This window comes from Dipodomys merriami, unplaced genomic scaffold (assembly GCF_024711535.1).
Source record: "Dipodomys merriami isolate MVZ:Mamm:240054 unplaced genomic scaffold, mDipMer1.0.p SCAF_1, whole genome shotgun sequence".
NCBI lineage: Eukaryota > Metazoa > Chordata > Mammalia > Rodentia > Heteromyidae > Dipodomys > Dipodomys merriami.
Genome location: NW_027202270.1, coordinates 130,790,360 through 130,816,246, shown reverse-complemented (window position 1 = coordinate 130,816,246; position 25,887 = coordinate 130,790,360). Strand labels below are relative to the sequence as shown.

Here is a 25,887-nt window from a genome sequence, read left to right as displayed (position 1 = left end):
CTCTCTCTCTCTCTCTCTCTCTCTCTCTCTCTCTCTCTCTCTCTCTCTCTCTCTCTCTCTCTCTCTCTCTCTCTCTCTCTCTCTCCAGTACAGAGCCTCGAACTCAAAGCCTTGCACTTTTCTAGGTTATACTCTGCAACTGAGCCATACCTCTTCTCTGTACTAAACTTTTGTGTTATGGCCATGTAGAAATTCTTCATCTTTCAGAATTTCAAGGACTATATTGAACATTTGGAGATGATTTGACCACTCTGGACATAGACAAATTTGATGATAGCACCAAAAGAAAAGTCCGTTATGTAGTGGCTATGTGCTAGCCGCTGCTCATCACATTGTTATCCTTGTGTTGTCCAAAGTCTAGAATATTGCATGCATAATGTCGTTGATATAATTTTATTAAACCATCACATGATGAACAATAGCCTCTAATATAGCACTTTAATACTTGGGGTGTTTGAAGTCATAGGATTTCATGTATAGAATCTCAGAATTACCTCTGCATAGCTTCACAGAGGCAACATTGAAGTGAAACAGGCAGAATCCCTGTGGGAGGGGCACAGAGGAAAGTCTCATAAGTGATAAGGGTTGTATTCTTTGAGCTGGGTTTTATAGTTCCTACCTGTAACCCCATCTGTGGGAAAGAGGTTGGTAGAAGGAGCACAGTCTACAGGTGACCTGGGCAAATAGACCCAATCTGAAAACTAAAGCAAAAGGGACCAGGGGATTGAGTCAAATGAGAGAGCATATCTGTAGCAATTGTAAGGTCCTGAGTTTAAACCCCATTCAAAAAAAGCCCGAGAATTCTTTTTAAATAATGAAGATCCTTTACCAAATCTCCTCTTCAAACTAAAGCATCTAGATTGGAGTAGCCAGCACATGAGCGCGAAAGGTTGCAAGAGCATGGGATCAGGGGGTCGCCACCCACCTTACACTTTGCCTATATTTGGGAGCTCTGTTGCCTACCACTTCTTGTCCGGGAGGATGCTGAAGACTCAAAGCGAGTCTTGTGCTCTTTTCAAACAGCAGGGTTGCATTGGCACCTGACACTAACATAATCTAAAAGCAGTCAGGAGGACCATTCCTAACAACAACGTTTTTTTCAGGTCAAAGGCCATTATTGAAACCACAAACTGCATCTCAGAAATACAGTCATTTTGTTTCCGTTTCAGCAGCCTGGCTGCCAAAGCTTGGTATTTGTGGGCTCTGAAGACTCCCCTCCCTATCATCCTCCACCAATAGCTGCTCACAAATTCATCAATAAAAATATTTATTTTATATTTTGGGTAACTGTTGCCCTTAAGCTCTTTCATCTGAAGTATTATCAGTTTGGGTGTGGTTTACTTGGTTCATTATTTATCTCAATAGTGATCTGCTTGTAATTTGAGGCAAGGTAAGATTTCCCAGTCTTTCTGATGATCTGAATGGAATACATTTGATGTTTCGAGTTAAGTTTCATAACCCCTAACAGACAATAAGGTCAATATCAAGGCATCAATTACCTGAATATTCTTTAGAGCAGTGTCTAGTAGATGCCCAAGGATTGAGGCAGAATACATCCCTTTGTCAATACAATTAAAATGCCTCAGTCAGCATCACAAGGTAGAAAACTTGGGAGTGACGTTTAAAGATTTTTCTTGTTTTTAGGATTTTGTCTATTCATTGGAAGCTGATCCTTAAACTCAAGTGGTTACAGGCAGCAGGAGATGTGGAGGAGAAAGAGCAAGGAAACCAAAAAGAAGATAGTGGTCTGGAAAGCAGGATGTTGAGAAAGAAGAATCAGAGGCAGAAGGAAAGGAGAAACTCTTTGGATGGGGTCTTGAACTCAAGGCCTTCCCCACCCTGGGCTTTCTTGCTCAAGGCTGCTCTTGAGCCACATCTCAGGCCAGGCATTTTTCTTGACCATTGTAGGTAAAGTTTCATGAACTTCATTCCCAGGCTGGCTTCAACCCTCAGTCCTCAGATCCCAGCCTCCTAAGTAGCTAGGATTATAGACATGCTGTGGCTTTTTTCTTTTTCTTTTTCTTTTTTCTTTTTTGGTTGGTCATGGGACCTGAACTCTGGGCCTAGGTGCTGTCCCTCAGCTATTCAGCATAAGGCTAGCACTACCACTTAAGAGACAATGCCACTTGCAGCTTTTTCTGCTTATGTGGTGCTGAGGAATCAAACCCAGGGCCTCATGCATGCAAGGCAAGCACTCTACCACTGAGCCACCTTCCCAGCCCCATGCTGTGGCTTTTTTATCCCAATGGAAATAAGCTAAGACTCACCAAAATGCACAAATTTGATAATCTTCAAGAAAACTAGAAAGCCATTCTAGTTCCATACTGTGCATTGTGATATCCTAGCATGAAGAGAGTAAGTGAGCACAATGACAAACTTTTTGCCAGATAATTTTATCTAGGACAGATTTGGCCAGGTGATTATGTTGATTAGGTATTTACACAGTTCATAAAGTTGGAGATAATAGAGGAGGCTAGATCTATGTTAGAAAATTTAGCTAAATTGTGTGCTCAGGAAAAAACTCTCAAAAACACAAGAAAAACATGGACTTGAGAATGAACAAGGGTGACCTAGTGAATAACCAAAGCTATAACCTCCAGAAAAGGTCAGGAAAAAACAGAATTTGCATGTCCACTCAAGGAACTGAAGGTTCTCTGATACATATTCTTGATCCAAAACAAAGCAAGTTTGGGAATTGGTCTAATTTATCCCATATGACAGGTACACATTTTCCCCCACTATGATCTGTTGTGGGGCTCCTAGGCTGATTGAATAATTTAGATATTTTAAATAATGCCATTGTCAAGAGGTATGTGTGAGTATTGCTATAGTAAACTAACAGTGATTCTTTTGGGGAATGTATACACTATTCTATTTTAATTCTGGAGGAATCTCCATGTTCATTTGCATAGTGGCTGGTTTAATTTCCATTTATCAGTAGTTAATAATGGGTCAGTTTTTTGTCCACTATTTGCCCAGCACTTGCTATATTGTTCCTTTGTTGATAGGCATTCAGATAGAGGTGAGATGGAGTTTCATTGCAGTTTTGATTTACACTTCCCTGATAGCTAAGGATATTGGATATTTTTCATTGTTGGCTGTTTGTACATTCATGAAAAGCAGGCAAAGTATAAGTAGAAAGTATAAATCAATAACTGTCGATTATTAAGCTTCTAAAAGTGGAACCGTTGCAAGAAAACAAACAGAAACCTTACTTAAAAGGATTCTATGCTCAGCAGGAGCTGCCAGTAGGGTCAGAGTTCTACAGCGGCAGCTGCAGAGCTGCATTCTCAGCATTTTTTCATCTTGTTTCTTTTCTTTTTGTCTGTTTTGTTGTTGTTGCTGCTGTTTGCTTGTTTTAAATCTCCTTTTGAGATCCATGCATCCACTGTACAAGCAGAATGAAATAAAACTGCAAGACTGTGATTGGAGATTTGGAAGTTAGGGAAAAGCTAGCCCTGACCTAGTAGTATAGATAATAACAGCCATTTCCTGAGGGCACCATAGAAACAGTAAATAAGTAAATGTTGGCCACACAAACCATTCCATACCATAGAATAGCTGCTTCACCAGGATAATCTAGAAAGATGCCTTGTTCTGCATTCATGGCCTTGTGAGGGACTTGCTCCTGAGATCCACATGAACAAGAAGAAAGGCTGCTAAATTTTCCTATAACTTGTCTACTGCCCAGGACATTGGGCCAAGTGGTAATCACTGCCAATGTTGCTTATGAAGCACCTTTCCCAGGCGGCCAAAATGGGGATCCCTCTTCTCCCTGAATGCCAGCCTACCTTGCCCAATTCAGTCCTAGTGAGCTAGTTCAGAAGGGAGCGGGCAGAAAGACACAAGCCTATCCCTGAGCAGCAGGAGCAACAGACTATTGGGCTGACTTTGCAAAGCCTATGACTGATTGGAAACAATCCTGAACATAAGCAGCAGCTTTACAGACTTCTATATCCTAGATCACTGCCAGGATGTATAGCAGTCTTGATAAGTGGTAGGAGGGGAGGTTCTCAAGAGACATAGTGGCGTCCTTTCTCACTTAGAAGAGTTGTAACTTATTCAAGGCAGATCATGGAACAGAACCCAACCGTGGAAGTACAAGTCATCTTGAAGTGAGAACTTAGTGGGAAACAAACTATATCCTCAACATGGAGTTTGATCATTTGACTCTTCCCTCCCCCTAACCCCCGGATTCCAAACAACTTCCACTTTGTCAAAGGAAGGTATACCCTAGAACCCAAAATCATCTAGAACAATGGACCCTCTTTTTTTGAACATAACATACTACCAACAATAGTCTTTGAACCAAGTTTCCTCATCCAGAGAGGAAAAGCGTTCCACATATTAAGCATGGAGACTATTTGTCAACTGAGATCCATCTTCTCAGCATGCAAGTATCATATCATCTTAACAAAACTGCAAGAAACTACCAATGGAAAACATACAGGAGACCAAAGCCTCCTGTGTATCCCAGCAAAAGATCACAAAATTTATGAATAAACAAGACAGTGTGCCACCCTCAAAAATGAACAAAGACACAAAAAGAACTTTAGTGAGAATGAAGATGAATAATGGTCTCACTAGAGCAATGTTAAGAATACCCAATGAAATGAGAGACATTCAAAAAACTAACTGAATTCCAAGAAAATCAGAAAGTCAACAATATGTAAGCTAAAGATGGCTATACAAGAATTCAATGAAGAGATGGAAACCATGAAAGAACCACCCCTTTCCCCCAGAAATCCTGGAAATGAACAGCTCAATCACTGCAATATAAAGAAAAATGTCTATTAAAAGCTGAGGCAGCTAGGCACCAGTATCTCATGCTTGTAATCCTAGCTACTCAGTAAGCTGAGATCTGAGGCTAGCTGGGGCAAAAAAGTCCATGAGACTTTTCTCTCCATTAACCACAAAAAAACCCGAAGTGGAGCTGTGGCTCAATGGTAGAGAGCAAAACAATCTCAGGGACAGTGCCCAGGTCCTGAGTTCAAGCCCTAGGAATGGCACACACCAAAAACAAAGAGAAAAAAAAAACTTAGGCAATAGAAGAGAAGATGTTGAAAATAGGGCATCAGAGGTTGAAGATAAAGCAAGAGATCACAGATTCAAAGGCATTAAAAAAAATGACGATTTGCAAGACCTCTAGGACTATCAAAAGATATAATTTATGTACCAGGAATATATGAGGAAGAAGAAATAAAAACTAAAGACCTTGACAATATATCCAACAAAATTATAGAAGAAAACTTGCCAAACATCAAAATGATGAGTTTTATGCATATAACAGAGGGATACAGAACTCCATAAGACAAGAGAAGAAACATTCCTAGCCACATCATTGTCAAAGGAGCAAATACACAAAATAATGGAAATAATATTGAAGACAGCAAAAGAAAAAGGGAAAGAGAAAACTTGCAATGACAAACCAATTAGTTTAACTGCTGATTTCTCAATTCAAACACACAATGCTAGTCAGATCTGGAAAGATATAATTCAAACTCTGGAGGCTAACTGCTAATAGACTCTTGTACTGAACAAAGCTATTCTTCAGAATTTACAGAGAAATAAAAACCTTCCATGATAAATGAAACATAAAGGAATTAATGACCAATAAACTAGCACCACAAAAAATATATAAGGGAATGCTAGCTTCTGAAGAGGGCAATCAAAAACAAATAAATACAGGAATGAGTAAATCCTGTCAGAGCAATAGATTAGTAAGACAGGAACAGGAAAGAAGCATCACCAAAAAAACAACCACAAGAAATGGCATATTTCTAAATAGTAATGATAAACATAAATGGGCTTAATTCTTCAATCAAAAAATTCAGAATAGCAATGTAGATTTTAAAAAAGTTTTTTCTTGTCTCCAAGAAACACATTTCACCATCAAAGATAAACAAGTTCAGAATGAAGAGATGAGAAAAGGCCTTCCAAGCCAGTAATTCTCTAAGAAGGTAGGCGTACTTATATCTGACAAAAATCAACTTCAGGCTAAAATCAGTAAGAGACAAAGATCACTTTATGTTAAGGAAGGAAACAATCCAATGAAGAAGAAATTATACTTATCAACATATATGAAATATTAACACATTCAAGTTCATTAAACAAACACTTTTGAACTTACACACACTGATAGACCAACACAATAATAGTGGGAAACTTCAACATCCCACTTTCACCAAAAGACATGTCAACCACAACAACAACAAAAAACCACCTCAGAATTAAATGACACCATAACCCAAATAGATATCTACAGAGTATTTTACCCAATAACTCCATAATACACATTCTTTCAGCATCCATGGGAGTTTTTCCAACATAGATCATATTTTAGGACATATAGCAAATATTTTAAATATTTGAGCAAAAATTTTTAAAACATCAAACAACTTACATTTTATATGACCACAACAAAATTAAACTAGAGCTCAGCATCAAAAGATTTTATAGAAAATAATCAAATGGACAACACATTGTTTGAAGAACAGCTGAGTCCCTGAAGAAATAAAGGAAGAAATAAAAAGTTCCTGAAAACTAATGAAAATAATCCTAACCCCTAGGATACAGCAAAAGCAGTATTGAGAGGAAAGTTAGTGGCTCTGTACACTTACATAAAAACAACAGAGAGATTGAATAAATAACCTAAATAAATAATAACAACTAAAATTTCTACAAAAACAGGAACAAACCAGCTGGGTGCTGGTGGCTCATGCCTATAATCCTAGCTACTAAGGAGGCTGAGATCTGAGGTCATGGTTCAAAATCTGCCTGAGCAGGAACTTATGTGAGACTTTTATCTCCAATAAACCACCAGAAAACTGGAAGTGGTGCTGTGGCTTAAGTGGTACAGTGCTAGCCTTGAGCTGAAGAGCTCAGGGATAGCACCCAGGCCCAGAGTTCAAGCTCCATGACCAACCAAAAAAAAAAAAAAGTAACCAAATGTATAACTACTAGATGGAGAGAAATAGTAAAAATCAGGGAAGAAGTAAATGAAAGAGACTTTTTAAACTATACAAAGAATCAAAAAAAAAAAAAAAAGTAAACTTAAAGAAAAAACAAAACCTGGCAACCCCTTCCCCTGTGAATTTGATGAGAGAAAGAGAGAGAAGAGACACAAATCAAGAAAATTAAAGATGGAAAAGAAAATACCACAATAAATATCAAAGAAATACAAAAGATTATGAGAAAATACTTTAACAACCTATATTTATACTGACCACCAGTGGCTCATGCCTGTAATCCTAGATGCACAGGAGGCTGAGGTTAGAGGATCAAGGTTTAAAGCCAGCCCGAACAGGAATGTCCATGAGACTCTTATCTTCAGTTAACCACCAAAAGGCTGTAAGTAAAGCTGTGTCTCTAGTGGTAGAACCCTAATCCTCAGCAAAAAAGCTCAGACAGCACCTGAGTCCTGAGTTCAAGTGTAAGATTGGCCAAAAAAAAAAAAAAAAAAAAAAGCAATGCTGGAAGTATCACAAGTCCAAACTTCAAAAATTACTACATTGGTATAGTAAGAAAAATGTCAGGGTACTGGCATAAAAACAGACCTGAAGAATAGACTAAAGGGCCCAGAAATAAACTCATACTTACAGCCAACTGATATTTGAAAAGGAAACAAAAAATTTATGTTGAAGACATCAGTTGTTGTGTGGACAGCCATATAGAAGACTGAGGCTGGATCCCTGTCTGTAACCTTGTACTAATGTCAACTCAAAATGGACCACAGACCTCAGTGTAAGATGAGAAACTTTGAAACATTAAGACTTGGCATATGCAGGAACTTTCTGAGTAGAATTCCAGGGGCTCAGCAAATCGGAGAAACAATTGACAGATGAGATTGTATCAAGTTAAACATTTATGCACAGTAAAGTACGTATCTACTAAGCTAAATAAATGAAAGCCTTCAGAATGGGAGAAATTCTTTGCTAGCTCTACATCTGACAAGGTCCTACAATCCAAAATATACAAGAAGCTCAAGAAACTATACCTCACAAAAAGCAATAATAATCCAATTAATAAATAGAGGAACTAAATAGAGAATTCTCAGAATAAGAAAGAAAAATAGCAAACAAACACATGAATGAATGCTCAACACCTTTTGCCATAAAGGAAATGCAAACCAAAACATCTCATCCCAGTAAGAATGGTCATCATCTAGAATACAAAGAACAAATACTGGAGGGAATGTGGCAGAAAAGAACCCCTATTATACTCCCTATAATACTGTTGGTGGAAATGTAAACTAGTACAACCACTTTGGAAGGCAGTTTGAAGATTCCTCAAAAAACTGAATATAGAAGTACTTTATGAGGTAGCATTTATCCAGAATATTATTAGCCATATAAGACACATGTGTATATCCATGTTCATTGCTGCACTATTCACCATAGTGAAGTAATGGAAATGACCTAGAATCCTTACAAAAGATGAATGGGTCCAGAAAATGTCATATACACATATACATGCATACATACACATACACATGCATACATAATGCCATGGAGTTTTACTCATCCATCAAGAAGAATAACTTTGTCATTTACAGAGAAATGTATGTTCCTAGAAAAAAATTATGTTAAGTGAAGTAACTCAGATTCAGAGAGAAAAGTGGTATGTGTTTTCACTCATATATAGAATTAGATCTAAATTACAAGCATATGTGAAAATATATATAAGTTATATGAATATATACACAAATAAATTAAGTATCACATACTCATGAGAGGTTTCCAATGGTTTAACTCCTCTGAACAAATAAATTCCAAAGAGCTAAAATACATTTTGCCAGGATAATGTCAAGGGGCAGACAAATGGAGAGAGGAAGGATGGGCAAATGCAGTCATTAGAGTCAACTTACATATGTGAGAACTGGAACCATATAACCTGAAGGTATGTAACCTGGCTGGGAAAGATGGAAGGGATGACACTGATCAAGATTCATTGTACTTACAAACTGATTTATTGAATTGAAACCCTTTGTACAATTACTTAAAGATTGTAAAAGAAACTCATTAAAATCCTTGCAATTACTGTTCATCAAAATATAAAAAAAGTTCTACACTGTGATCTAGTGTATGATCCCTAGTTCCTAGTGATGCAAGGATGGTTCAACATACACAGATCAATAAATATAATACATCAAAACAAAATCCTGAAAACAAAAATCCGATCATCTCAATCAATGTAGAAAAAGCCTTTGACAAAATTAAACCTTTCATGACAAAAACTCTGAAGAAGTTAGGAATAGAATAAATGTATCTGAATTTAAGAAGAGATGTATGTATAATATAACATATAGACATATGTGTGCACATATATACATATCAAGTACATAATGCATATACACATAGGTGCACTAATACATACATGTAATATATACCTATATGTATGTGCATGTACAAAAACACAGAAGCACATAGGCTATAGCTAATATTACATTAAATGGGGACAAACTGGAACCATTTCCCTTAGAGTGAGGAACATGACAAGAATGTCTACTCTCTTTATTCTTATTCAATATAGTTCTTGAATTCCTAGCCAAAGCAATAAGATAGGAGAAAGAAATAAAAGGGATTCAAATAGGGAAAGGAGAATTCAGATTATCCCTATTTGTTGATGATATGATTCAGTACAGGCCTTATTGTCTTACCAAAAATATGTGGAACTGATAAGTTCCTTTATAAATGTAGCAAGATGCAAAAACACTAAAATACACTAAAATTGGCAGCTTTTTATTGTACCAACAACAAATAGGCTGAGAAAGAAATCAGGAAGTAAAATGCCTACTTATTAACCAAGGAAGTGAAAGACCTCTGCAGTGAAAATTACAAGACCTTCAAGAAAGAAATGGAAGAAGACAGAAGAATATAGAAAGACATCCCATGCTCATGGATGGAAAGAATCAATCTCATAAAAATGGCCATACTGTCAAATGCAATCCACAGCTTCAATACAATACCTATTAAGAATCCAAATGGAGGGGGGGAGGGGAGGACAGTGGGGGAGGGAAGATGGGAGGGCAGGGATGGTAAGGGGAAACAAAGGGGAAACAAAGGAGGAGGCAACAATGCTAGATAAGAAATGTACTCACAATAAAAAACATTAATAATAAAAAAAGGAAAAAAAGAATCCAAATGGAATTCATCACAGAATTAGAGAAATCAATTCAAAAATTCATATGGAACCAAAGAAGACTCCAAATAGGCAAAGCAAATTTGTTCCAGTAATAATAATAATAATAATAATAATAATAAACAATGCTAGAGGTATTAAAATTCCAGACCTCAAACTTTACTACAGAACTATAGGATCAAAAACAGCTTGCTAGTAGTACTAAAACAGGCCTGAAAAACAATGGAATAGATTAACACCTAGAAATAAACCCATATATTTGCAGCCATCTGTAACTTGATAAAGAAGTTATAATTTGACAAGGAAACAAAATGTACATGTTGGAAAAAAAGATAGACTTTTCAACAAATGGTTTGGGAGAAATGAGATTACTATCTGACACCTCAACTTAAAATGGATCAAAGACCTCAACTTCAGCCTGAAATCTTGAAACTACTACAATAAGGAGTAGGAAAAACATTAGAATTTATTGGCATAGTTAGGAACTTTCTAAGTAGGGTTCCAGGGGGCTCAGACAATTGGAGAGAGAATTGACAAATAGGATTGCATCAGACTAAACTTTTCTGCACAGCAAAAATATAGTTACTAAGTTAAAAAGTCAACCTACAGGATGGGAAAAAGTTTTTACCAGTTATAGATCTGAAAAGGGCCTGAGATCAAGAATATACAAGGAGCTTCACTGTATTTGATGTCTGTGCCCTGCATCTTGTATATACACTTCTCTAGCTTGGGGAAGGGAAGGGAAAAAACAAAATGCTTAAATAATGATACAGGTTAATCCATTGTAACAATGAGATGTACAAGACACTATGTTGAAAAACAAACTTTACAATTTAAGCTGGGGGGGGGCGGTGTAGTTGTGGAGGTGGGAAGGAAGGGAGGGTAGGGGAAAAACAAAGGAGGAGGTAACAATGCTTGATAGGAAATGTACTCATGACCTTGCTCATGTAACCATAACCTCTCTGTACAGTATCTTTACAATAAAAAACATATTTAAAAAAAAGAAACTAAAACTCTAAAAATCAATAACCTAATTAATAAATGGGCAAAGGAGCTAAATAGAGATTTCTCAAAAGAAAAAGAAGCAAGAATGGCCAATAAACACATAAAGAAATATTTAAAATCAAGCTGGGCGCTGGTGGCTCACACCTGTAATCCTAGCTATTCAGGAGGCTGAGATCTGAAGATCACGGTTCAAAGCCCGCCTGGGCAGGAATGTCTGTGAGACTCTTATCTCCAATAAACCACTGAATTGGTGATGTGGCTCAAGCGGTAGAGCGCTTGCCTTGACCTGAAGAGCTCAGGGACAGCACCCAGGCCCAGAGTTCAAGCCCCACAACCGACAAAAAAAAAAAGAAAAAAAGAAAAACTCAAAATCTCTGGCTATAAAGGAAATGCAAATCAAAGCAACATTAATCCAGGTACAGATGGCTCATGTCTCTAATCCTGGCTCCTCAGGAGGCTGAGATCTGAGGACCATGATTCAAAGCCAGCCAGTTCATGAGACTTTTATCTCCAATTAGTCACCAGAAAACTGGAAGTGGCATTGTGGCTCTAAGTGGTAGTGCTAGACATACACAAAAAAAGCTTAGAGACAGCATCCAGGCCCTAAGTTGAAGTTCTACCCATGACCAAAAAAAAGTAAGATTGGCCATCATTAAGACTATGAACAACAGGGGCTGAGAAGGTGGCTCAGTGGTAAGAGTGCTTGTCTTGCATGCATGAGGCCCTGGGTTCGATTCCTCAGCACCACATAAGCAGAAAAAAAAAGCCGAATGTGTTGCTATGGCTCAAGTGGTAGCATGCTAGCCTTGAGCTGAAGAGCTGAGGGACAGCGCCCAGGCCCAGAGTTCAGGCCCCATGACTGGACCCCCCCCCCAAAAAAAAAGAATATGAACAACAAATACTGACAGGGATTGGGGCATAGGGGAGGAGCACATTGTTGGTAGGAATGTAAACTAATACAACCCCTTTGGAAGGTGGTTTGGAGATTCCTCAAAAAAAAAAAAAAAAAGAAAGAAAGAAAGAAAGAAAGGAAAGGAAAGGAAAAACCTAAATATAGAACTACCCTGTGATCCAGCTATATCACTGGGGCATCTACCTTGAACATTACAAGCCAGGCTTTGGTAATGGCTCTTACACATCCCTATTCATTGCTGCACTACTCACAATAACCAAATTATGGAAACAGCCCAAAGATGCCCCCCAATGTATGAGTGGCTCAAGAAAAGGTGGTCCATATACACAGTGGGAATTTACTCATTTATCAGACAGAGTAACATTATGTCATTTGCAGAGAAATGGATGGACCTCAGAGAGACAATTGGTGCATGTTTTCTCTCGTATGTGGAAGTTAAATCTAAAATACAAATACCCGTGGATACAAATGCAGGATTATATACATCTACATAGAAATGAATTGACTGAAGGAGGGTATACTTCAGGGAGGAGTCCAAAGGTATAACTGCCCTGAAAAACTAATGAACAGTTTGGCAAAATGAACACCAGGAAGCTGAAACATGTTCTGTAGGCAGAGGTAAGTGGAGGTGAGGTAGAGGAATGGAAGGAGGAAAAGTGAGAAAATTCAGCCATTATATTCAATGTACACTATGTAAAACTTGAACTACATAACTTGAGTGTAGGGATGGGAATGGAGAAGGATGGGTGAGGATATGTATTGTACTCATAACTTGAATGAAACCCTTTTATATAATTACTTAAATAAATAACCTTAAGGTCCAAGTTGTAGAACATCTGCCTAGCAAGCACAAGGCTCTGTTTTCAAACTTCAGTACTGGAAATTGATGATGATGATGATGATGATGATGATGATGATGATGATGATGATGATGATGATGATGGGAACTTTCACTGTATGACTTTTGAAGAAACATTCATCTGTGGGGTTAGGTTTTCTAGGTATCAAGGTCTAGTGCTTTGAACTGGGTGCTGGTGACTCACACCTATAATTCGAGCTACTTAGGAGGCTGAGATATGAGGATCTTGGCTTGAAGCCAGCCCAGGCAAAAAAAGCTTTAAGACTCTTATCTGCAATTAACCATCAAAAAAAGCTGAACTGGAGCTATGGCTCATGTGGTAGAGTATTAGCCTTGAGCACAAAAGCTAAGGGAAAGCACCCAGGCCCTGAGTTTTAGCCTCAGGATCAATATCTCGTGCTTTTATACCTTGTCCACAAGCCTTCACGGAAAAGGCAGACTGAAACTATAATTACTTTCTTTTTTATTTGTATTATATTTTTATGATCATGGGGCTTGAATTCAGGGCGTGGGCGCTGTCCCTGAGTTCTTTTGCTCAAGGCTAGCACTCTACCACTTTGAGCCACAGTGCCACTTCCGGTTTTGGTTAATTGGAGGTAAGAGTCTAGTGGACTTTTCTGCCTGGGCTGGCTTTAAACTTTGATCCTCAGATCTTAGCCTCCTGAGTAGCTAGGATTACAGGTGTGAGCCACCAGCACCCATTACTTTCATTTTTGCCATTTTCAGCGCTGAGAGAGGTAGGAGCTATAACCCGGGGCACACAGTGAATTGCTGTGCTGGGCATATAGTCTTCATCTTCGGCTCAGAGCAGCTAAAATGGCCCACCAACTCCCCAGCTAAAAATACTTGCCCCTCCCCTCATAGGCTCTCTTGAGTTCTATAGAGTTGGGAACTGGCCTATTCATATTCATTTTTCCTGCTACAGCTGGCTTTCAAAGTTCCTAGCTCCCCTGAATTGTCAATTCTAGAGGAGCCCACTGGTTTTTGGTCCTTCTCTTTCCCCATCCATAAAGCATTCTGTCAGCCAGCCGGATATGACTGTGGAGTCCATTCATGGCAAAGAAAGGGGTTGGGGCAGCAGCATTAGTTCCTGATACTTAAGGGTGGGAAAGGTGTAGAAGAGCAGAAATGGGCTCAGAACCCATTCTATGCCTCTACTCCTACATGCTCCTTCTGTCTTCAAAGCTACTTTTGTAATATTTTATGTATTTACCAATCCCAGAGTGGAAAATACACCTTTGGGAGGAAATCTGGTAAATAAAATGCAGTTAGGTAAGCATTTGAAACCAGTGAGTTTTTAACCTAGACAATGAAACAAAAATGAGGAATCAGAAGTCATTTCAGAACTGCAAAAGCAAGCCTTTGTACCAGGCAGAATCGACAATCAACACTTCATGGTGAACTTGGGTATATCAACTATTCTCAAGAAAATGCAAGAAGTTGTAAATTTTGTGGACGTTTCAAACATTAAGTATAGATCTCAGGATGGAAATTCTCTTTTTTTTTTTATTGTGAAAATACCATACAGAGAGGTTACAATTACATGGGCAAGATAATGAGTACATTTCTTATCAAGCATTGTTGCCTCCTCCTTTGTTTCCCCTTCTCATCCCTTCCCATCTCCCACCGCCTGCCAAAGTTATAAAGTTCATTTTTTGACATAGCGTCTTATACATCTCATTGTTGCAATGGGTCCACCTGTATCCCTATTTAAACAATTTGTTTTTTCCCTTCCCCTCCGCAAATTATACCAACATCAAATACAGTGAAAACAGGGGTTATACCGTGGGGGAGGGACATACAAAGCAACAGAGAAATCATCTTATAAATATGTTAGAAACAATCAGGAAATTTTCTTTAATGTATGTACTCATTGTTGGGCAAACCATATTTTAAAGGAGATTCCAAAAAGAGTCAATGTTTATAAGAATCAGTTTTTGTCCCAGTACTGAGAAAGACATAAAACATGCATTGCTTAGCTGGCTTCATCATCATAAGAGCTTCCACAAAATAAGGACTCGTTTTCATTGAAAACAGGCAATAAACTTACCCAAGGGCCTGTGCTAGTCACTGGGCCCTGGGTGCTGAGCTCTGATCTGCACCCCTGGAGTGGCTCAATACCCCGTGCCTGTTGGGTTTGGTTATCATATTCTCTGGCTAAATAGTGTGAATATTAACCTCCATCCAGTTCCCACATTCCTTCCATTTTACTCCTGTGCTATTGTTCTGTGGAATAAGTTTGAAAACAAATAAAATCATTAGGGAAAAATTTCCCCAATAACAGAATGGACATTTCCTGGATCTACCTCACAAAGGAGTGGTCAACACGATAGTGTAGCTTCCTAAAGCTGTTCTAGTAAGTTACCAAATATATAAGTAACACATTATCATCTCTGGAAGCTATTATCTCATTTCTGGAGGCTAGGAGTCCAAGACCAAGGGGTGAGATGGGACAGCTCCCTTTGCAAGTATCGGATAGCAGTAAGGTATCTCTGTCTCCTTATACCAGTTTTACTCTGGGTATATCTGTCTCTGTGTCCAAGTTTCTCTAGTTTCCTTTTTTTTTTTTTTTTTTTGGTGCCATTCCTGGGGCTTGAATTCAGGGCCTGGGCACTGTCCCTGAGCTTTTGTGCTCAGGGCTAGCGCTCTACCACTTGAGCCACAGTTCCATTTCTGGCTTTTTGGTAGCTATTGGAGATAAGAATCTCATGAACTTTCCTGCCCCTGAAGGTTTTGCACCACAAACTTTAGGGCTCCTGAATAGTTAGTATTACAGGCCTGAGTTACTGGCCACTGACACCCAGCTAAAGTTTCTCCCTTTCACAGGGTCATTTAGATTAGCACCTTCTTTAACACCTTTTTACTTGATCAAGTAAATAGAGATAATCACCTCTATTAAGACCCTTTTTCTAAATAAGGATACTCGCACTGTTCTGAGGATTAAGGACTCCAACACATCTCTTTGAAGGATATATAAGATGACCCAGAACATCCAGGCAGCCTTATAGAGTGGGTTCCTTCTCCACTCCCAACTCCTGGTAGGTCTTTCCTTTCCTTCCCAGCCATCCACTGTAATTAAGGGCAAACTATTATGAGGCAACATAAGAAGAAAGCCAACGACTACATGAACTTGTTCTTTCTCCCATCATTTCCCTTCATCTCAAGCCAGTAGGTGGCACTTTGCCCGGGCAATCACTGTGCACCACATGCACCAGGGAAAACAAAAATAAAACAGGTGCCAGAGTAAGGAGAACCTCACAGGCTGTAGCCTGAGTCTAGATGTGATTGCTTTGGGGAATATTGACCTCCTGATTTTCTCTGCCTGCATGCCTAGGTGTGCAGTTTGGGGCTCTTCAAGTAACTGGTTGTTTAGCTTAATAGTGACTAGAAGACACCTGCCAGCTCTTTTTACATAATCTTACCCCAACCACCCACGCTTGCAGTAGAGAGGACTCTCTGTTAAGGAGGTGTGCTAAGAGATTTACAGCTCCAATTCTTGTCTTCCAAAGTCATCTTTGTCTTATGAACTCTTGTAAGTTGAACATGAGGCCCAAGGAAGGCTGCGTCCCTTCTAATACTCCTTCTCCCAAAGGCATCTTTTCTAAAGAAGTTCCATCTTCTCTGTCAATTAAGTGAGGTGTCTTCTGTTGGGCTGATGATCAGAAGACATGGAAAGGCTTAAAATAATTGCTTGTATGTGTTTGTGAGGGCACACGTGCATGTGTGCATGTGGGAGGTATTGGGGTTTGAACTCAAGGCTTGGGTACTGCCCCGTGACTTTTCTTTTTTTTGCTCAAGGTTAGCACTCTTCCACTGAGCCACAGCTCCATTTCCCACAGATTTGCCTTCCTGGGCTGGCTTGGAACTAGGATCTTCAGATTTCAGCCTCCTGAGTAGTGAGAATTACAGGCATGAGCCACCGGTGCTCCGCCCATAGCACACATTTTTGCTTTTAGTCAGTGCCTACTAAATATTTGTGTGGTTGAATAGAGGTGCAAATAGCCAGCAAGGCTGAAGTCATTTGTGGTGAGTACCTAGGGCTCAAAAACTCACCCACTTGCCAAGATAGTTCAGCCACCTTCCAAGGTCAGCTTCACCCTGTCCCCAGCCCGTGGCTCTGAGCTGATGAGAAAATCCATTCAGAGGGCAATGCTTTACTCAAACAGGGCTGTTTTATGGGATGTTGGAGGGGAGATCCCAGGGGCATCTGTTAGCTTTAGCTTCCTCTTGGGACCCCCATGCATCTCATGTCTGGAGCTGTGCCCTGTGTAACCTGGTACTTAAAGTCTATCAGAATGTCCCTGTTCTCAGGAACCTCAGAGACAAGCAAGCATAAAAGACACAGACACAGCTTTCCCTCCAAGGACATCAGAGGCTGAGATCATTGGTACAAGGCTGAAAAGAATGATAGTAATGTTAAACTTACATTACTTGAATGCTTATTAGTGACTAGCCCTGTGTTAAGCATGGTCTCTCTGGTTGTTTTACGTATCCCCTCTCACCATGAATAGCACTTCAAAAAGTGCTCTGGAGCTAGAGGTTTGGTTTAAATCTCATCCTTGCCTTTTTGCAAATTATGTATCCTTAGAGAAGTTTTTAAATCTCTCTGAACCTCAGCTTCCTTACCAGGAAAAGGCTAGTAGTAATAATCATACCTGCATTATAGTATAGTACAGGATGACATCAGGTAATGCATGTAAAATGATGAGTCAGGCATCTGGCACAAAATAAGCATTCAAACACATACTAGTTGTGATGATGATGATGATGATGATGATGATGATGATGATGATGATGATGATGATGATGATGATGATGACAATGACAACAGCCTATGGTAAATTCCTGGACTGAAGTAACAAAGTCCCATAAACCAAGTAGCTTTACGCTATTTCACAGTTCTGGAGACTAGAAGTCCAAGATCAGGTATTCACGGATTGGTTCCTTCTTAGGCCTATGAGGGAGAATCTGTTCTGTGCCTTTCTCCCAGCTTCTGGGAGCCTCAGCCATTCCTTGGCTACAGTTGTAAGTGGGAGTCATCTATCTATGTCTCTTCATATTGCCTTTCCTCTCTGGCTCTCTATTTCCCCTTTTACAAGGACACTAACCCTATTGGATTAGGGCCTACCCCAAGGACCCTTTAGTCTGATCACCTCTAAAGATCCCAACCTATTGACAGTACCTTACGCTATCCTACCAAGTAAGGGCACCTTCTCAACACTCCAACATACCTTTCACGGGAGACATAATTTAGTCCATAGCACAAGGCTAAGTAACTCGCTTAAGTCACCTGGCTTGTTAGCGATGAATCTGGTCCTGTAGCCCAGAATTATTAGATGCCAAATCCCATGGTAGAAATGGCAATAGAGAGGCCCAACACTGCTGAACTTCCTCTGGGAAGAAAGTACAAAAGAAAGATGTTCAGAGCCTTCCACAGTGGCACTGATAGCCTTTTCCTGTTATTCTGCCTCCACAGCCTGCCTGCTCCAGGCGGAGCTGGTAAACTATGAGCGAGTCAAGGAGTACTGCCTCAAGGTTCTGAAGAAGGAAGGGGAGAACTTCAAGGCCCTTTACCGGTCTGGGGTGGCTTTCTACCACCTTGGGGACTATGACAAAGCGCTCTACTACTTGAAAGAAGCCAGGACTCGACAACCCACAGGTAAAGTGACTATCTCTGCTTTCTTAGGTCAGACCCCTCTGACAGCTCCTGAGCCACTTTATTGCAATGGACATCTTCCCGTGGCTGGCAGGGCCAGGTGAGAACAGAGAGGACCAATGAGGAGTCAGGTATAGGACCTGGAATGAGGAGAGTGTATATATATATATATATATATATATATATATATATATATATATTCCATTCATTTACAAGAGTCTGGGTTCCAGGAATTATGTGTGTCTCTTCTCTTCAAGTACACAGAATCTTCTCTTTCCAACTTAAAGTTCAGCCCCCTTTACTTTCAATAAGTAAATACATATTATATATAACTATATAATTTATATTATATAATACATATTATATGTAAATATATATATATATATATATATATAGCATTCTTACCATCAACCATAGTCTGCTGAACAGCAGCACACATGTGGATAAAAAGACATCATACCCACCCATGGGAGGCTCACATCTGTTTGGAGACAGTACAGACCGAGAGTGGTGATGTTAAGCCCTGCACCTTTCCCAAAGTTTGCTCTCACTTCTCCAGTCAGATACCATCTTCAGAGCTTGAGTTATCTGCACCATCCCTTTAGATCATGTCCATTAGCTCACCCAGTCATTCCTCCACTCATTCCACAGGGAGTACAATGGGCCAGGAACTATTATAAGTGCTGAGTACCTAGTAGTAAACAGAAGAAAGTTGCTGCATGAGGTCCAGAGACAATGTCCAAGCACTCAGTATCTGAGACAGGAGGACCACTTGAGACCAGCTTTGGCAACATAGTAAGGCCCCTCCTATCATGAGAGAGAGAAACAGAGAGACAGAGAGAGACAGAGACAGAGAGGGAGGTTAATATGTTTAAAGAACTTACATTTTACTGGAGGAGGATGGATAGTACAAATGGGAAAATAGCTGACCTATGATTTAGTCATGGTAAGTGCTATACAGTGAATAAAGCAGAGTGGACAGGGAGAAGTAATACTTTGACTTGTTATTTTTTTCATGTGGCTGATTTGTGTGGGGGGTGTTTTTGTTTTTTGGGGCTTGGAGTTTTTTGTCTATTTGGGGTTTTTTGCAGTCCATCTTCCACCTGCAAATGTCTGAATATATGTTCTTTTTGTCTCTTTAAAACACTTTTAATTTTTATCTACTAAATACAAATTGTGTTCTGACAGCTTTACTGTAAGCAACTTGAGGACTAAGAGTGAACTGGTTTCATGCAACAGAATTTTCTTGAGCACTTACGTGTGCCAGTGCTCTTCTGCATGGACTTTTGAGCATGAGGCAATGTTCATTTCTACAGCTGGGAGCAAACATCCCAGGTAACCATATAAGTCTTCTGCTCCAGACTGCAGAGCTCAGGAGCTGTTCCATGTCCTGCCTTCTTCACTAATTTGAGGACTGGAATGGGGGAGGGGTTGCTGAATGCCCTAGCTGTGGAGTTAGTTGTCTGACCCTATTTCTGAAGACAAAAATAAGACCATGAAGCAAAGTCATTTTAAACTCCTCAGGTTAAAACAAGTGACATTTAACTAATATTTATTGATCATTACATTAAGTAATTTTAGATTTACCTCACTGCAATTTTATGTGGCCAATGGAAAAGGAGGCTTTGGAGTCAGACACACCAGTTACTATGTATCTGCTTGAGTATTTTATTCAATGTCTCCAGGTCCTAGCTTTCCCTTTTGTCACAATGATCCTGAGGATGTACACTTCACACAACTGTAATGAGAATTAGATGTGATAATGAAGGCTAAAAAAACCACAGCCGGGTATGGTTTCACATACCTGTAGTCCCAGCTACTCAAGAGGCTGGGGTGTGAAGATCGCTTGAGTATAGGAGTTCAAGGCTAGCTTAGGCAACAAAGTGAGTCCCCATCTCAAACCTGGTACAAAACTCATACTCAGAAATGAAGTTTGGCCCGGCACTGGTGGCTTACACCTATTATCCTAGCTACTCAGGAAGTGAGGTGATCATGGTTTGAGCACAGCCTATGACTAAACTTCATGCAACCTGCCCCCTCCCTCCGTCCTGCCCCCCCCCCATCGCAACAGCAACAGCCAGACACAGTGGCATGCACCTGTTTCCCCTAGTTACACACGGGCTGACATAGTACAGCACAGTTCCAGACCAGCTTAGGCAAAAAACAATTTACAAGACCCTATCTCAACAGAAAAAGCTGGGTGTGGTGGCTGCATACCTATCATTCCAGATATAGTAGAAAGCATAAATAGGAGAATTGTGGTCCAGACCAGCCTATCTCAAAAATAACCTGGGCAAAAGGGGCTGGGTGCATGGCTTGAGTGGAAGAGTGCCTGCCTAGCAAGATCGAATGCCTGAGCATCAGAACAAAGAGAAATAAACAAATGAGTGAATGAATAAATAAATAGAATAAAAATCATTTCTTTCAGCCAAGACATGAAACGTAGAGAAGTTGGTCATTTGTCTGAGGACCATCTCCAATTTGAATCTTCAGTTAGCTAGGCTGATTGGGGGCGCCCACTAAGATTACTGTTGCATAGAAATAGAAATAGGGGGAGAAATTCTCTCCTCTCCTTCCTGTCTGCCCCCTGGGCCATGGTGACCTGTCCACATTTGCTAAGGGGATGGAGTAAAGGAAGAGACCAGTCTCCGGCGCCCCTCTGAGCCACCACCACCACCATGGTAAGACAGAAGGGCCTCAGGCTGAGCATGCGTGAGGCAGAGCTGGGCCTACACCTGAGCTGCAGACCCTGCACCTGAGCTGCAGACCCAGCATTTGCCGAATCCTGAGCAGACCTCTGGTGCTGTTTCTCTCCTCATAGACACCAATGTGATTCGGTACATCCAGCTGACCGAGATGAAGCTCAGCAGATGCTCCCAGAGGGAGAAAGAAGCCATGTAACCAGGAGCCCTCTCCGGAGCCACGCCCATGCCTGACCGGGGACTCCAGGCCCCCGTGGTGGAGAGCCTCACCCTGGGTTCTGTCCCTTTCTTCCTACTTCTTCAGGCACCTTCTTCTTCCTCCTGTTGCTCCCCAACACTGTGTCTACTCCCAGTGTGAAAAGAAGGTGAGCAGCTCAACTGCAAGATGGTGGCTGCTCAGACATGGAGCCATCTCCTTCTGCTGTAGGTCAGTGCCTGAGGCAGGTCTTGCTTCCGTTGGGATGGCTGGGGAGGAGTCTCACAGTCTGGGGATGGAAATGGGGCCTGGACTTGGACCAGTGCTTCTGACAGGCAGCACACATGATGCCCACGGACTGGATCCTTCTACACCTTCCTGATACGCCAGAGCATCTTGAGGCAACTGGAACAAATCCAGGGATGAGACAAACAACCTGAAGCATGGATGAAGCCAACATAGAGACTGTGAACTTGTACACTGGAGTCCCCCACTCTCCCCAGTCCCCTTAGTCCCTGCCGCCCCCTCCCTCCCTTGGCTTGGCTTGTGCTTTCTTCTCTCCCTCTCAGGGATCTGAGTCTCTGCCAGGATTCACATGCCATCGAGGCCCATTCTGAGGGCCCTCTGGTGACCACACATACCATTCCCCGCCTCCAGCCAGCAGGCAGCTGGGCCAAGGGTAGGGGCAGGGCAGGCTGTGTAGGGGATGGGATGGGGAGATGAGGCCGAAGGCTAGGGACAGGACTGTGGAACATTCAGTATACATAAAAACAAATCCACACGCAGCAGTTGCTGTCATTTCTGTTGGAAGCAGTCCACTCCCAGACCTCAATCAGAGCTGCTTGTAGCCAGGCAGAACAGGGCTTTTCCCAAAGCCATTCGCCATTTGTCCAGCTCTGTACACCATGTCAGCTGCAACCTTTGTACTCTAAAGAGCGGGGCTGAGATTGTGGAGACTGGCCCTAGGGCTTGGCTGTGTGGAAACTTGTATAGCTTCTTTAGGATGAAACTATCTGAACTTAATATCTAGCCCATAGAACGTATTCAACAAAAATGTATTGAATGAATCAATTATGACTGCAGACTGACTTTCCTGCCTTAAACTAATTTTATCCCAGCCTAGGCTCCTGATATCTAGCCTTCCTCATGCTATGCTGTGTTGCTTCAGTCAAACAAGAAACATTCACTGAGGGCTTACTGCTCACCCATTGTAGTGCAATATGCTGTGGGACACATGATACAGTCCCAATCTTTGAGGAGATGGAGAAGTTGAGACATGCTTATGGATTATTACCAATGACCTTGCTAATTTATATGATGCTTAAACATTTTCAAAGCACTTTCATGTATTTTTCGTGTGGTTAGTGACACAATATTGTATAAAACTAAGATATAAGCAGATGCAATAATGTTAATAGTTAGGATTTATTAAATGCACTATCTTCAGATCTTTACATGGAAACTCTCGTTTCTTTCATATGATGACTACTCTGTGAGATACTTTTCCTATGTCATAGATAAGAACATGGAAAACCAGAAAATGAACAATCCTGAGGTTGCATGGCCTTAAAGGACATAGCTAGAACTTGAACCAGATCTAACTCTGGAGCTCTAGTTAGTAACTGTGCTATCCTTAGTGCATGCTCTCTCTCTCTCCATATGTGTATATATGTATATATATATATATATATATATATACATATATGTAATCACACATGCATATAACACACACACACACACACATATATATATATATATATATATATATATATATATATATATATATATATATATATATAACACTGGGAAGTCACAGCTGTTTGAGAGCACGACACTGCACTAAGTTGAGAAATGTTCACAGTGGTGATACATGGGCCTCCTCTTATATTTACCCAAGGCAGAAAAAGACCAGAGATCAGAATCCTACTGCTAGAGCAGTGACCATCCAGGAGGAAACAGCTGACACCTGGAATTATTTCAATGTATTATCTGTTATACTTGCTGATTGGGTCCGAACATAGCTGAACAACCTACCTGGTATTCCACCCTGCCCCAGCAGTGGGAAAGGACCGCAATTACAGGTATGGGCCAAAAGGAGACCCAGAGTTAATTATGTGTTATTTGTTTAAGTAGAGGCTCTGCCATTACAAGATCCAGTAATAGTGGAGGGGCCCACAAACCAGCAGCACAGGTTATAGTTACATAGCTCTCCAAACACTCTAAATGGGAACCTCAAGAAGGTGCTAGAACTACCCAGGGGTCCACAATGACTCGCTTCTGAAGAAGAGCAAAAGGAAAAAGCCATTCCAGCTGACCAATTCCCTGTTCCTATTCTCACTCCTGCCAGAGGCCTATATAGGACTGTTTGCAAAACTACCCCATTCCTAAGCCTCCAGATCAGAAAGTACGCAAGTTGACAAACTGTTAGGAATTGAAGGATAAAAGTGAGGTCAGAGGTGGCCTGCAGAACTAGATCAAACTGGCAGAGTCTTCCTTTGATTTTCATGCATCATGAAGGACTCTGTGTGAGTATTTCCAACATGGAAGCAAGAGAGAAGTCTTGCTTGATTGACTGAGTTGGAGTAGAGCTGGACAGATGGGAATAAGACTGGCACCATCCCAAGGGGACCTCAGAAGTAGGTGAAGACAACCTCTTGGAACAAGCGTATAGGCCATTAGCTTGTCCATTGACTTAGATATACATACTTATTGGAACTCCATTCACTGTGACCCAAATTTCAATGATCCTCCTCCCCAAAGAGAAGCTACCTGAGATGTCAACTAATGTTTAGGGTGGCAGGTTTCAACTTTAATGAGCATTTGTCCAACAGATACTTTAGAGAGCTGTTGAGCAAAACTAACTCTGTTCACTTTTCCAAATTTTTTACTTCCTTCCCTCACCCCTCCTAAAAAAAGGGACTGAAATTTAATTACACACTTTGTGGATGTCACTGTTGAACTATGTGAACAGAGCACTAGTCATGGATCTGACCTGCATAGTCATCTTCTGCCTGGATTTTTGTGATAGGCTCTTTTTGTGGAGGGGAGCAGAAGGGGAAACCATACATTTTGTTTAATTATGAAAGCCTCACATGTAGACACTTGGAGTGGGAGACAAAAATTCAACCCATCATCCTGCCACCCAAGACAACAGAGTTTTATCTTTTGGATATATCTTAGTTCTTTTTTTGAATATATTATGTATATATTCATGCATAGATTTTCGTGTGTGTGTGTGTGTGTGTGTGTGTGTGTGTGTGCACATGCGCGTGCTAGTACTGGGGTTTGAACTTAGGGCATCATGCTATCACCTGGCTTTTTTGCTCAAGGCTGGTGCTCTACCATTTAAGCCACACATCCGCTTACAACTTTTTAGTGATTAATTAGACATAAAAGTCATGGTCTTTTCTGCCTGGCTGGCTTTGAACCATGATCCTCAGATCTCAGCCTCCTGAGCAGCAAGGATTACAGGCATGAGCCACCAGCACACAACAGGTTTGCTTTGTTTCTAATGGAAAACTGCACCATTCTGCACATCCTCTTCAATAACTTTACTTTTCAAAACATGTATTTATATATTAGAATATAAATATGTAAATAGATTAACTATTCAAAAGTACAAAAAGCTCAGAATTAGCTCTTCTCCACTCTCTGCCAACATCTAATTCCTCTCCAATTTCACAGATAAACATTTTCAAACCCATCTATATGTATATATATGCACATATACATGTTTTTTGATCACACAAAAAAGTAGCATAGCAGACATGTCTTTGCTCTTCCGTTTACTTCATTGACTATATGAAGAATGCTTTCTGCATGTCTTTCAAACTTTACCAAAAGCACCTTCACTATGGTAGTCCCTCATTCTGTAGTGAGTCCCCAAACGTTGATTTCATTGGTTCCCAGTCACTATGATAGGTAATGATGTAGCACACTTTCTTGCCACTGACTTTTGCACCTAAACAACCATTTCCTGAGGATATAATCCTAGAAGGAAATTATTCAGCTATTTTTTAAGGATTTTGATATATGTTGACAGCTGACACCCCTTCCCCAATCCCCAAGAGTTTCTACCAAACATGGTCCTATTGGTAATCTCCAGAGTAGCCTATCCCTAGGGCCCTATTACTGAAAGTTGTCACTTAACAAATCTTGTCCAGTTTGATAGGCAAAATAATTGTATGTCAATGTTATTTTAACCTGTCATTTTACCTTTCTTTGGCTATTAGTGAATAACATTCTCATATGCTTATTGACCATCTATACTCCATTCTTTGTGAAATTTCTATTTATTTGATATTGGTATGTTTTTATTATCAATTTGTAATTTCAAGAATATTATTTTTGTGAAGAAATGCTGCCAATATGCTTTCCAAGTGCTTTGCTTTCCAATTTTGTTCATGGTGCTTTTTG

General features: G+C 40.3%; 1 protein-coding gene across 1 annotated transcript in view; it reads left to right on the top strand.

Moving 5' to 3' along the window:
• The window catches only part of Ttc9 (tetratricopeptide repeat domain 9), a 38,305-nt gene extending 15,088 nt beyond the window's left edge, over nucleotides 1-23,217 (top strand). The window contains exons 2-3 of the mRNA XM_070031048.1: nucleotides 18,394-18,576; nucleotides 21,395-23,217. Of these exons, the coding sequence (XP_069887149.1) occupies nucleotides 18,394-18,576; nucleotides 21,395-21,474 (263 nt within the window). The 3' untranslated portion in view covers nucleotides 21,475-23,217. The remainder of the gene's footprint in view (nucleotides 1-18,393; nucleotides 18,577-21,394) is intronic.
• Nucleotides 23,218-25,887: the final 2,670 nt, after the last annotated feature.